Here is a 14,972-nt window from a genome sequence, read left to right as displayed (position 1 = left end):
ACAAACAGTCGTGTTTTTAGGTCACTGCATATCACAGGGCATCAGACACCTCACACCTCAACGTACGGAAGCCATACGTAACATGCTTGAACCCAGGAATCACAAACAGCTGCGTGCTTTCCTAGGTATTGTTTCACACTGTAGACAGTGGATCATACATGCAAGTCAACTCATGCAGCCTTTATATGACTGTATTGCCAACACACCATATTCACTCAGTGAAGAGGCTAAACAGTCATTTTCCTCTTTGAAAACAGCACTGGTATCAGCTCCGGCTTTGGGACTCCCAGACTACACTAAACCTTTTCAATTGATGGCAGCTGAGATATCATCACATGCTACAGGGGTGCTCACACGAAAACATGGAAACAAACAGAGACCGGTGGCATACATATCAGCTCATCTGGACCCTGTAGCTAGAGCCGCACCTTCTTGTGTAAGGGTACCGTCACACATTGAAATTTCCATCGCTACGACGTTACGATTCGTAACGTTCTAGCGATATCGTTACGATATCGCTGTGTCTGACACGCTACTGCGATCAGACACCCTGCTGAGAATCGTACGTCGTAGCAGATCGTTTGGAACTTTCTTTCGTTGCTTGATCACCCGCTGACATCGCTGGATCGTTGTGTGTGACAGCGATCCAGCGATGTCTTCGCTTGTAACCAGGGTAAACATCGGGTAACTAAGCGCAGGGCCGCGCTTAGTAACCCGATGTTTACCCTGGTTACAAGCGTAAACGTAAAAAAACAAACCGTACATACTCACCCGTCGGTGTCCTTCAGGTCCCTTGCCGTCTGCTTCCTGCTCTGAGTGCCGGCCGGAAAGTGAGAGCAGAGCGCAGCGGTGCTGCGCTCTGCTCTCACTGTACGGCTGCACTCAGAGCAGGAAGCAGACGGCAAGGGACCTGAAGGACACCGACGGGTGATTATGTACTGTTTGTTTTTTTACGTTTACGCTGGTAACCAGGGTAAACATCGGGTTACTAAGCGCGGCCCTGCGCTTAGTTACCCGATGTTTACCCTGGTTACCCGGGGACTTCGGCATCGCTCCAGCGCCGTGATTGCAACGTGTGACCGCAGTCTACGACGCTGGAGCGATGATTATACGACGCTGCGACGTCACGAATCGTGCCGTCGCAGCGATGAAAATTTCAATGTGTGACAGTACCCTAAGAGTAGTAGCCGCAATTTCACTGTTATTAGATAAAGCTTCTGAGATTGTTCTTGATCACCCACTTCTAGTTCAGACCACTCATGATGTACATGGCATTCTTAACCAGGTCCAACCTAAACATATTTCAATGGCCAGACACCTCCGTCTCCAATGTTCCCTACTACTGCCGCCCAACATTTCCTTTGCCAGGATTCAGACTCTTAATCTCGCGTCTTTGCTCCCTTTAGAGTCTGAGGGGGGTACCATACCTGAGGAAACTGCACTCTCCAACTCCTTTGACCCATCAAAGTCAATGCATGATTGTGTACAATTAATGGAACAAGAGACTCAGGGCTTATGTAATGTACGTGACAAGCCACTCTGTAATGCTACATTTGAACTTTTCATAGATGGCAGTAGATATGCAGATATGAATGGACAATTTCATACAGGTTATGCGGTAGTAACTCAGCATGAAGTGCTGAAAGCAGAACCTCTCCCTGCTAATCAGTCTGCACAAGAAGCAGAACTTACGGCATTGGTTGAAGCTCTAAAAATAGCCAAAGATCAGACAGCAAACATATACACTGATTCTAGATATGCACATGGCATTATTTTCGATTTTGGCGTAATATGGAGAGCCAGAGGTTATATGACTGCTTCAGGCCAACCTGTTAAACATGCCTCCCTCATTAGACAGATTCTGGAGGCAGCACAAAAAACTAAAGAAATAGCGGTGATAAAGGTAGCTGCACATGTGAGACTCGACACCGAGGAAGCCAGGGGTAACGATAAAGCCGACAAGGCAGCAAAACAGGCAGCACGTAAACCCTTACATCATGCCCACACACTAGATAGCTCTGAAGATGATGAGGAGAGATTGAAGGAAGCTCAGAAACAGGTAGACGACGAAGAACGAGGGCAGTGGCAGAAAAAAGGGGCAGAAGATCAGCAAGGATCATGGAAAAAAGGAACTTTGTTGTGTTTACCCAGAGCCTGGTACCCCGCAGTGGCAAGTGACCTCCACCTACCCACGCATGTGTCGGCAAATGGTATGACGCTCAAGGTAAAAGAAAGGTGGTTGGCTCCAGGCTTTGGTAATTTTGCTCGGAACATGTGTGCTGCATGCGCTATATGCCTGGCACACAATCCAGGTCAGACCATTAAAACCCCAACCAAGCATCATGTAAGACCACTGTATCCCTTTCAAAGACTCCAGATCAACTACATCCAACTTCCTAGGTACAATGGATACGAATATGTGCTTGTGTGTGTGGACATGTTCTCAGGGTGGCCAGAGGCTTATCCAGTTCGTAAAGCCTCAGCAAAAACTACTGCCATTAAAATAGCACATGAACTGATACCCCGTTACGGCATGCCTGAGGTGATCGAGTCAGATAGGGGTACCCATTTTACTGGAGAAATATTCCAGAATGTTATGAAAATGTTGGGAGTAGAAAACCAGTTTCACACTCCGTATCACCCACAGAGTTCAGGTAAAGTGGAAAGATTAAATGGAACAATAAAATTAAAAATCCAGAAGGCCATGGCAGAAACAGGAAAGCCTTGGACCGAGTGTCTACCACTTGCCCTGTATTCCATCCGAAACGCCCCAAGGGGGAAGGCTAAGCTGTCACCACATGAGATTCTTTTTGGTAGAGCAGCAAATTTGGGTTGTTATTTTCCACAACAACTGATGTTGAATACTGAGACTTTAACTGCTTATGTACAAGAATTACAAAAACGTTTAACTAAAGTGCATTCGCAAGTTTTTGCTTCCCTTCCAGATCCAGAAAATCTCGAAGGAGGCCACAAGTTGGAACCTGGTGATCAAATCTACGTGAAAAGACACACCAGAAAGACTCTGGAACCGAGGTTTGACGGACCTTTCCAAGTCCTGTTAACAACTCCGACAGCAGTCAAGCTTGAAGGAAAGGCATCATGGATACATGCAAGCCATTGCAAAAAAGCAGTATAAGACTCATGATATTGATGTTAATAATGTTAACCTCAACGGAGGCATGGGAAAGACTGAATTCTCTAGCCCCTTTGAACAATAGATTCGTACAACATCATAGAAAATTAGTGCATGACTTGTTAAATAATACGCAACCCCTGGCAGATTGTTGGATCTGTACCCATTCACCAGTATCAGCCACAAGTATACCTTTTCTAGCAGTTCCCGTGTCAGCTGAAGAAATATTCGCTTGGCCTAATTGTTCAGACAACCTAGCCAACAACCAACCTGGCAATACTAGACTATGGAATACTACAATCGCCATACCAGTTGTGGGATGGGTAGAATTTCCTTGGTGGCAGGGCAATCTTACAGGAAAAATAGGCAACTTACAATATTTAGCATTCAAGGGAGGAAAATGGGTACCTAGGAATAAGACTGGATTAACTGATTTAGGACAGGTCCCCACTGAAAATCTACAGCTCAGTTTCAGTACAACCACCCCTTCCTCTGATGCTTTCAAACCTACAGTATTGGAAAGATACATACATAATAGAAAATGGGAACATTCCGAGTTGTTCCCCCAAGGTGATGCAAACAGTTGTACAAGTAAGCCGGGGAACCTGGTTTGTAATGAATCCAATGAGTATGTCAACGGAATGCATGTATGTGGGAATCCCGCAGCCGGGTACTGTAGCCCCTTGGGACAAAAACCCTCTTGGTGTATGCTTCAGAATGTATCTAGTTTTGTGGATTTGGCTCACAGATTGGTATTGCAGCACTCAGCTTTGTGGGATCTGCCTGAGGGTACATTTTGGATATGCGGAGAAGGAGCATATAAATGGCTTCCCGTAGGTATAAAGGGTACTTGTACATTAGGACGCCTAACCCCAGCTACTTTCATAATTTCAAATAAACAAGTGAATATGCAAGCCGTGCCCAAGCACACATTGTATAAAAGAGCTGCAGATAACTCACCACGTCCCTCGGGGAGGCCGCATATAGTACAAATGGGAATTCCCAACAAAATTGCTAGTACCATTTTTATTTATCCTATGTTAACACAGATGTGGGATAAATTAGTTAGAGCCACGGATTATCTAGATGATCAGATTTGGGATATATTGGACATATTAAATACTAGTATAGCTGTACAGAATCAGCTTATAATAATCACTAACCAACATACCCTGGTATTAGATTACCTAACTGCCTCACAAGGGGGTATGTGTCAAATCATCGGACCCACCTGCTGTCATTATATAGACCCAAATAGTACTATGAGTATGAGATTTAAATTAGAAGACGTACAACGACTCAGGGATCAGTATGACAAAGACAATGACCAAAATAAGGATAGCTGGTGGTCAGATACCTTTTCTTTTCTTAACCCGGTCAATTGGTTCAGAGGGATCGGTGGGTGGGTTACCGGGATTATGCAAAGCCTAATACATACAGTTATGGTTATTGTAATTATATATGTATTATTCAAGGTTGTACTCAAGGGTATCTCGGTATGCACAAATAAATTTTGTGTAATGGATGCGAGAATATAAAGTTTTTTTTTTGTTTTTTTTTGTTGTAATATCACAAAAAGAATGACTAAAATGATCGTCTATATGACAAGGTTTTGAATGGAATATGTCAAAGGGGGGATTGTGAAGAGCAGAACAAAAATGGTTACCTCAATGAACCACAAAAAAGAATATGTGATAAATATTGACCTGTCCATTCAAGGACATTTTAGCTATAGTATGAAATCCTGTTTTTCTTGTCTGTGGAATTGCCTTTGTACTGTTTGTTGTGAAACTGCCGCCCACGAAACTGTTTTTTCTTTCTTTCCTGTTTTGTCTCTTTGTTTAAACATGCAAAACTTGTATAACCACTGAACCTACCGATACAACTATATAAAGAAGGGATAGCACCTTGAAGGCAGGCGTGCTTCAGAGACTTCCCAGTGATACACTATACAAGACGTGTCTTGTGTATTATTTCTGGTGATTCCCCACTTCCAAAGGCTGCTGCGACTGAGTGTGATCCTGACAGCTTATTTTTGCAATTGGCAAATACCGCCTTTTCCTCTACAGAAATGTTGAAATTGATCTATATATTCACACACAACCTACCATCTAAAGAAATGTGGTTTCCAAATATAATGCTAAAAGGAAAGTTTAAGCATCCCTGTATGGTCAAAGTAGAAGAACTGTAATTGTACATGATCATATACCTGAGAAGAGTGATGGTGGAGCAACAGGCGGAGGAGGATGGTGAATGACGGAAGTCACTACAGTAGGGACAGAGCTTGTGGCAGAATTTGGTGGGGCGTCCATTCCAGCAGGCTGTAAAGGTGCAAGAGGTGGTGGAGGGCCTGCAAAAGACAAAGCAAAAAATATAGATATTGCCAGGTAATTTTCTACCACACAACGAACAGCTTAAAAACAAAAACCAAGAGAACAATTGTAAGGTTGCTTCTTGCACAATTCCCCTGCACTTGAAATGAGAGAGAAAGAGAGAAAGAGAAAGAGAGAGGGAGAGAGAGAGAAAAAAAGTTTCAGCATGCCGTTAAAGCATCCCCTGCACTTGAAATGAGAGAGAGAGAGAGAGAGAGAGAGAGAGAGAGAGAGAGAGAGAGAGAGAGAGAGAGAGAGAGAGAGAGAGAGAGAGAGAGAGAGAGAGAGAGAGAGAGAGAGAGAGAGAGAGAGAGAGAGAGTGAGTGTGAGTTTCGGCATGCAGTTAAAGCAGGCTGAAAGCTTGGGAGTTCTCGATGGTTAGGTATAAAATGACACCTATCCCCTTAGAAGCTTTTATTTTAGATTAGATTGTATGTACCCATGGGCATGTACTGTAATGCCCACTGAGTCACATCTCACACATTGTGGCATTTTCTTCTGGGTTCAGGGCTAGCACATGAGCATACCCGGCTGTGGACTTAAAGCTGGACTGCCAATGTTTTATTAAAAGTAGGATGCCCATATTATTAATATATAATAAAGAGCTTGTGCCAAGTTTATAAGCAATCACTTATCTATAGAAAAGGGAATAACTCACAGACTACTGGGACCCCGTCAATCTGAGCGGAGAGAGGATGAGCATGAGCAGTTTGGACCAGTCAGTCCCTATGGGACAGCTGCAGATAAGAGCACCGCGCAGAACTCTGTAGGGCCATGGTCTCGGGATCGAAGAGTACAAATCCTTTAACTGGTGATTGCTATTTTTTAAATAAGATAAATCACTGCAACTAGTAATATGCAGAGGGCCTGATGGGACAAGTGTAAATTAGGAGGTATCGGTAGTGGAGAAAACGCCCCTGTATAAGGTCAGTTGCAGCTTTTAACTTCTTTGCTCTGTTTTGCTGGGGAATAAACAGTTAAGCAGGACTTGTATGAGAGATTGGGGGATGGTTACAGTATTTCACTACAAGTCTCATCAAAGCAAAGTGGACTTGTTACTATTAACAGACAAGGAAAGCGAGACATTCCTTACAAGTGCCCTGCGATAGCTGGCAATGTATGGACGGCCACCTACCGCTGTGCTGTAAGTCTGGGCTGGGGTTGCACCAGGATGTAATGACAGAGGGAGTGACAGTTGCTTGTTGCTAGGGTTGTAATACAGTGGACGGGGCTACTAACTGGTACACACAACATTGACCAATGGAAGCACAGAAGGGATATTTGATGTTTTGCTGTAGGGGCTGAGGCACAGATTGCTGGGATGTGTAACCTATTAGGCTGAGTACTGTAGTTTCAATACAATGAATGTTTTATCACCAGGACATGATCAGCTCCTGGACTACAGCTGTGTGAGCTCCGAACATGCACCCTCCTCTGATAAGCAGATTTCTGTCCATAAACAATATACTTAGAGAGCCTGGTGTGGGGCAGGGTTAGCTGTAGGTAGGGTTAGCATTCTGAGCTCTGATACATCTACAATCTCTTAATTGCTGCACCCAATAAACTAAGTGACACATCATTGGATTCAGGGTCTTCTATTTAATTTTTCTATTTTTCTCTTAGATGAGGTAGCAAAAACCTGATGACAAAATCCCTTTAAGACTTTGGACAGAAGAGTGTGTGAAAAATGACCAGTTTCATCCATAATTGGACCCCGGCTGTCATGGCAAGCCATCGGCGGCTCACAATCACGTCATTCTATGCATGTGCCAATGAGCCCCACCTCCAAAAAGCCTTAAAAGCTGCTATCCCAGATTGATAGCGGCAATTAACAAGTTGAAAGCCATGGGCAGAGCTCGATTGTAAGCCACCAAAATCCGGAAACCAGAATATGATGTACCTGTACGTCATGTCAGTGAGGGGTTAATAAACACACATGCAAAAATAATTTTAGCTCTAAATACATCCCCTTAAGAGAAAAAAAATGGTACCGAAAAAATGGAGAATCCCTTTGAAACTATATACAGACTATGTATATATATTTATGAGTACCTGTAACAGGTGGAAGGCTGGGCGGAAGAGCACCCAGTGGAGGAACTGGTGGCCGTAAATTAACAGGGGGAGGTGGCGTTAAGAGTGGCGGAGGTGGGGGAAGTACTGGAGGGGGTGGTCCGTCTACAACAGGTGGCTGTGCTGGGAAAGGAAGGATTCCAGGTAGGTTCACATCTTCAACAACTACGGGATCGCTGCCGTGATCAAATGGACACAGATCGCCTCGCATACAAAATCCTTTCTCTGGACACCAGACAAAAAAAGAAATGAGAAAATTAATGTACACAAATATGATACAGGTTTTAACAACAGAAAATGTTACAAAATGATAACTTTATGCTATATCCAAAACTAATCACCTACTGGACTGGACAGTTCTTTGTGTATTAATACAGTGAGTGAAATGAACGGCCAGTGTTGGAGAATATGGTGCGTGGCCATTCTTGGAGGGACAGGATACAAAGCCCCTTGGACCATAACATGACAAATGTAGTAGTGGTTGGCATCCCAGTCAAAACACATTTCCCTAATTGTGTTATTTGTGAGGACATAGTCACATGCCAAACTAGCCATCAGCTCATGAGAAATGTCATCAAATTTGCGAGGTAGCCATTCATTTGTAGGCATTCCACATTGTATAGTTTGCAATACCACTTCATAAGTAAAACATTATACCATCATAGTCTCTACAGCGCTTCTTGGGTATGGGCGGTCTTCCAAAATTACTGTGGTCCACTTGGTCTTCATGAAACTCTGGCCAATTTTCAGAGGAATTATTGCCATGATGTGAAGGGGTGATTACTGTGATGGTGCTACTTAGGGTTGGGACAGGATAATGTGCGGCTCCGATGTGAGGCACTGAGGAAACGGAGGAACTGGTCTGGTAATCAGAGGGCTCCGACCGCTCCAAACTGTATTTAGGTTTTCCCAAGTCCTTGTCTTAAATAAAAATGAAAAGTAAAATTAAAATGTGATGATACATCACTGAGTGTGTCAAATACGATTAACTCAGGGGTCAACTAAGTGCAGACAAAGACATTCAATATGCATTAAAAATCTGGAACATCACATCTAGTATCCCTGCTATCATCGTATATCAGGCCTCCTGATGAAGCTTATGATGAATACAGAAAAGAATTTAAAAAAATAGATGAGCACACCTAAAATCTGACAAATATTATTTACGAACAATCCATAAAAACTATAAAATGTAAGTAGAAAACCCTGAAACACTTCAAATAAGGAGATTTTTGTGTACTCACCGTAAAATCCTTTTCTCCGAGCCAATCAGTGGGGGACACAGGACCATGGGTGTTATGCTGCTGCCAATAGGAGGACACTAAGTAAACACAAAAAGAATAGCTCCTCCCCTGCAGTATACGCCCTCCTGCTGGCTCTCAGTGAACCAGTTCGGTAACAAAGCAGTAGGAGCTTAATATCTAACAAGGATGAACTATGTCAAAAACCAAGTTAACTCAACAAAAACCAAAACCAATAGACTACCAGGGTGGGTGCTGTGTCCCCCAATGATTGGCTAGGAGAAAAGGATTTTACGGTGAGTACACAAAAATCTCCTTTTCTCCTACGCCTCATTGGGGGACACAGGACCATGGGACGTCCTAAAGCAGTCCCTGGGTGGGAAACAATTAACTGCAATTGCTACTTGCACCCAAAAGTTACAGATGCGGCACAGCCGCCTGCAAAATTCGTCTGCCGACGGTCACATCTGCCGAGGCCTGAGAGTGAATATGGTAATGTTTTGTAAAGGTATGCAAGCTGGACCAAGTCGCAGCCTTACAAACTTGTGCTGCCGAAGCTTAGTGCCGGATGGCCCAAGACGCACCCACTGACCGAGTGGAGTGAGCCTTAATCCCTGCTGGGACAGGAAGACCTCTGAGTCGGTAGGACTCCTGAATAGCTGAACGGATCCATTTGGCTATTGTCGCCTTGGAAGCGGAAAAACCCTTTCCTCGGTCCTTCCGGGAGCACAAATAGGGCATCTGACTTGCGGAAAGAACCTGTCCGCGAGATGTATCTCCTAAGAGCTCTCACTAAATCCAGTGTGTGAAGGGCCTTCTCGATGCGATGGACTGGTGCCGGACAGAGTGACGGTAAGACAATCTCCTCATTGAGATGAAAAGAGAATACAACTTTCTGTAGAAAAGACGGGGATGTCCTCAAAACCACCTTATCCTGATGAAAATTCAGGAACGGAACTTGAGAGGACAGAGCCGCCAGCTCGGAGACTCGTCTGATAGAGGTGACCGCAACTAGAAAAGCAACTTTCCATGGAAGAAGAGACATGGAAACCTCCTGTAGAGTTTCGAAAGGAGCCTGTTGCAAAACACTGAGAACCAGATTAAGATCCCACGGTTCCAAGGCATCCTATAGGGGGCGCCCGATAGGAGACTCCCTGAATTAACGTCTTGACCTGTAATCTGTTGGCAATCCTGCGTTGGAAGAGAACAGACAGGGCTGAGATATGCCCCTTGAGAGAACTAAGGGCGAGACCCAAGTCCAAACCCGTTTGTAAGAACTCGAGAATGGAAGGGATGGAAAAATGTAGAGAACGTCCTCGGTCGTTACACCATGAAAAGAAAGTCTTCCAAGTGCAATGATAGATACGCATAGACGTAGGCTTTCTAGCGTTGATCATGGTAGCTATGACTTCTGGAGAGAAACCTGCCTGAGTTAGGACCCAGGACTCAACGGCCATGCCGTCAAACACAGGGCCTCTGAGTTCTGGTGGTAAAAGGGGCCTTGAGATAGCAGATCTGCGCGATTCGGTAATCGCCAGGGAACGTCGGCAACTAGTTGAACTAGAAAATGATGCCACGGGAGTACAAGAGCGTCTGCCCCGATGGCTGCCGGATCGTGGGACCGAGCCATGAAGTCGGGAACCTTGGAATTCAGCCGTGAGGCCATCAGATCCACGTCCGGGGTTCCCCAACGACAGCAGATCTGGTGGAAGATCTCCAGATGGAGAGACCACTCCCCGGAGTCGAGGCATTGCCGACTGAGGAAGTCTGCCTCCCAATTGTCCACTCCCGGGATGTGAACCGCAGAGATCATTGAGCGGTTTTCCTCGGCCCATCGGAGGATGTGGCCTACCTCTGTCATGGCTGCCCTGCTGCGGGTTCCCCCTTGGCAGTTGATGTATGCCACTGCAGTGGCGTTGTCGGACTGAATCCTGATTGGCGACCTGCTAGGAAGTAATGGAACTGGAGAAGTGCCAGCCTGATCGCCCGGATTTCCAAGATGTTGATTGGAAGGCGTGATTCCTGGGGGGACCAGCGGCCCTGAGCAGTGTGATGAAGGAACACCGCTCCCCAGCCTAGAAGACTGGCGTCTGTCGTCACAACCAGCCAGTGTACTGGAAGAAAAGACTTACCTTGATTCAGGGAGGATTTCAATGTCCACCACCTGAGAGACTGTCTGACTCGCTGGGGAAGGAGGAACCGACGGTCTAGGGAGAACGGGTTCCTGTCCCAAACAGCCAGGAGGGCACGCTGTAGAGGACGGAGGTGTAGTTGGGCAAATGGAACCACCTTCATAGCTGCTACCATCCTGCCAAGGACTTTCATACTGATACTGAACAAGAGAGAAAAAGACACTGCATAGATGTGTGCACACCTGTATATGCAAAAAAGTGGAATCAAACTTTATTGTATGAAAACAAAGGACACACATAATATAAAACCATTTAAAAGATGACCAAATATGAACAAAAAACACACCATTCCCCATATATAGTACAAAACCTGGACACAACAGACTATGGTAAAGATAGATATAAGTGCAATCTCATGTGTTTATACATGAAAAACTCCAAATGCAGTATGAAATATACATCTGCCAAAGGCAGAGTTCCAGGTACAGATTTAATGAATAAATAAATAAATACAATGACAAAAGAGGGATTTTTGGTTCTTACCGCAAAATCTCTTTCTTGGAGCCTTCATTGGGGGACACAGGTAACCATGGGTGTATGCTGCTGTCACTAGGAGGCTGACACTATGCAAATAAAGAAGTAGCTCCTCCCCGGCAGTATACACCCTCCGACAGGCACCAGGCAACTCAGTTGGTGCAAAAGCAGTAGTAGGAACAGGTAATATAAAACTCAACCTATGTACCAACCCACAACAAAGGCACGTTAGCCTACACGGTACAACATCAAGGGAGGGTGCTGTGTCCCCCAATGAAGGCTCCAAGAAAGAGGTTTTACGGTAAGAACCAAAAATCCCTCTTTCTTTCTCGCTTCATTGGGGGACACAGGTAACCATGGGACGTCCAAAAGCAGTCCCTAGGGCGGGTATTCTGCAGAAAAAGAGGAGCTAGGTCGGCCGGTGAGAAACAGCCGCCTGCAGTATCCTCCTACCCAGGCTCGCGTCCGCGGAAGCCTGAGTATGCACCCCGTAGAATTTGACAAAGGTGTGCATGGGTGACCACGTAGCGGCCTTGCAAACCTGCGAGGCCGAAGCTTGGTGACGGACTGCCCAGGAAGCTCCCACTGCCTGGGTAGAGTGAGCCTTCACCACCGAAGGAGGCTGTTTGTCTTGGGCACGGTATGCCTCCAGAACCGCCGAACGGATCCAACGAGCAATCGTGGACTTGGAGGCGGGGAGTCCCTTTCGACGCCCATCCGAGACGACGAACAGAGGATCGGCCTGATGAAAAGAGGCAGTTCTGGAGATGTAAATCCGGATAGCCCTGACCACATCCAGCTTGTGAAGGGATTTCTCCAATGGATGAACCGGGGAAGGGCAAAAGGACAATGTCCTCGTTGATATGAAAAGATGAGACAACCTTCGGTAAGAAGGAAGGAACCGGACGAAGAACCACCTTGTCCTGATGCAGGACTAGAAAGGGAGAACGACAGGATAATGCCGCCAGCTCTGAAACCCTTCTAATGGATGTGATGGCGACCAAAAAGGCTACCTTACAGGATAGAAGTGAGAATGAAACATCCTGAAGCGGTTCAAAGGGCGCCCGCTGTAGGGCGTCTAAGACGAGGTTGAGATCCCAAGGCTCAACAGGAGAACGGTAAGTGGGAGCTATATGAGCGACCCCTTGGATGAAGGTCCTCACCTGAGGCAGGGAAGCCAGGTCTCTTTGAAAGAATGGATAGAGCGGAAATCTGACCCTTCAAGGTGCTAAGGGAAAGACCCGAATCTAGGCCCGTTTGAAGAAAGCGGAGAAGGGAAGGAAGGGAAAAGGTCATAGGAAACAGATTGTTATCCCGACACCATCGGAAAAAGGCCTTCCAACATCTGTGGTAGACACGCGAGGAGGCCGGTTTTCTCGCTCTTATCATAGTCTGGATGACGCTATGAGAAAAACCCACGTTCTTCAGGACCGCGGCCTCAACGGCCATACCGTTAAATTCAGCGACCGAGAATTCGGGTGGGAGAGGGGCCCCTGTGAAAGAAGGTCCGGAAGATCCGGAAGTCTCCACAGAACGTCCGATAACATGTTTATCAGCTCCGCGTACCAGGCCGTGCGAGGCCAATCTGGAGCTACCAAGAGTACGGGGACCCCTTCCGACTTGATCTTCTTTACGACCCTTGGGATCAGAGGGAGAGGCGGGAACAGATAGGGCATCCGGAACTGGGCCCAAGAGATCACGAGAGCGTCGCATCCGACGACCATTGGGTCCCGAGACCTGGAGACGTACTGGGGAACCTTGTGGTTTGCCCGGGAGGCCATCAAGTTGACGTCTGGAACGCCCCACCGCTGGCAAATCTGGCTGAAGATTGCGGGAAGAAGAGACCACTCGCCCGCCACGATGCCCTGGCGACTTAGAAAGTCGGCCTCCCAATTGTCCACCCTTGGGATGTGGACGGCTGACAGAGAGGGAACGTGACCCTCCGCCCAGCGGAGAATTTTTGCCACTTCTGCCATGACTTCACTATTGCGAGTCCCCCCTTGGTGGTTTATGTAAGCCACGGCCGTGGCGTTGTCCGACTGAATGCGGACCGGCTTTCCGGAGGGAATCCCAGCGGATGAGGGCTAGGAAGATGGCTCTGATTTCCAAGAGGTTGATCGAGAGGCATGCCTCTTGAGCAGTCCAGCGGCCCTGGGCTGTGAGGTGGAGAAAGACCGCTCCCCAACCCTGGAGACTGGCGTCGGTGGTAATCACCTGCCAGCGGGGAGGGAGAAATTACCTCCCACGCAGAATGGAGGTGGACAGCGTCCACCAAGTGAGAGACTGCCTCACCCTGGGAGAGAGGCGAAACGGACGGTCCAGGGAAAGCGGATTCCTGTCCCAGGCAGACAGAAGAGCCAGCTGGAGGGGACGAGAGTGGAACTGAGCATAGGGGACCGCTTCCATAGAAGCGACCATTCTCCCCAGAACCCTCATGGCTAGACGAAGGGACAGAGGGTTCGGACCCTTTAGCGCTCTGACACCCCGACGAAGAGAAAGAAACTTCTCCTTGGGAAGGAAGACCTGAGCCCGAAAGGTATCGAATTCCATGCCTAGGAACTCCAGCCGCTGGGTTGGAATCAAGGAAGACTTCTGGTAGTTGATCAACCAGCCTAGGCGAACTAGAGTGTCCAGAGTAAGCTGGTGGCTCTGGCTGCAATCCCGCTGGGATGAGCCCTTGATCAAGAGGTCGTCGAGGTATGGGATTACCAGAATCCCTTTTGAACGCAGAATGGCCATGACATCTGCCATGACCTTCGTAAAGACCCTGGGAGCAGATGCCAGCCCGAAGGGGAGGGCAGTGAACTGGTAATGATGGTCCCTGATCGCGAAAAGGAGGAACCTCTGATGCTGTAAGCAAATCGGAATGTGAAGGTACACATCCCGAATGTCCACTGAGAACAGGAACTCTCCCGGCTCCATGGACGCGATCACCGAGCGCAGAGATTCCATTTTGAAGTGTAGAATCCGAAGGTGGCGGTTCAATCGCTTGAGATCCAGAATCGGACGGAGAGAGCCGTCCTTTTTTGGAACCACGAACAGGTTTGAATAAAACCCGGAAAACTGCTGGTGAAAAGGCACCGGCACTACAACTCCTGAGGCGAGGAGCGAATCGACGGCCTGGAGAAGCCCTGGGAGATGAGAGGGCTGTTTGGGAGGACGAGAGAGCATGAAAAGTCTTCCTGGGGGCGAAGAAAATTCTATTTTGTAGCCCGACGTGACGATCTCCCTGATCCAGGCGTCGTCGACTACTGAAAGCCAAACCTCTGAGAATAGAAGAAGGCGGCCTCCCACCCTGGAAGGAGTTCCAGGTGGGGGCGACCCGTCATTTATTAGAAAACCTGTGGCCCCGAGATACCGATGGTTTTGAGGGGTGGCTCTTGGCTCTCCAGCGTGGCGGAGGCCTGAAAGAAGGTTTTCTTCGGTCCCCTTGTGAGGAGGAATGGTCCTTGACAGGGTTTCCCGAAGAGGCAAAAGACCGAAAGGGACG

The 14,972-nt window shown here is 47.1% G+C and overlaps 1 protein-coding gene across 1 annotated transcript in view; it reads right to left on the bottom strand.

Moving 5' to 3' along the window:
* RBM26 (RNA binding motif protein 26) overlaps positions 1–14,972 on the bottom strand; it is a 128,934-nt gene that overhangs the window by 77,857 nt on the left and 36,105 nt on the right. The window contains exons 7-9 of the mRNA XM_077297186.1: positions 8,233–8,496; positions 7,558–7,800; positions 5,343–5,483 (exon numbers count right to left, since the gene is read on the bottom strand). Coding sequence (XP_077153301.1) covers positions 5,343–5,483; positions 7,558–7,800; positions 8,233–8,496 — 648 coding nt within the window. The remainder of the gene's footprint in view (positions 1–5,342; positions 5,484–7,557; positions 7,801–8,232; positions 8,497–14,972) is intronic.

The sequence above is a fragment of the Ranitomeya variabilis genome, chromosome 3, assembly GCF_051348905.1.
Source record: "Ranitomeya variabilis isolate aRanVar5 chromosome 3, aRanVar5.hap1, whole genome shotgun sequence".
Classification (NCBI taxonomy): Eukaryota; Metazoa; Chordata; class Amphibia; order Anura; family Dendrobatidae; genus Ranitomeya; species Ranitomeya variabilis.
Note: the sequence above shows the minus strand (reverse complement) of the source record. Positions and strands in the feature narration are given on the sequence as shown.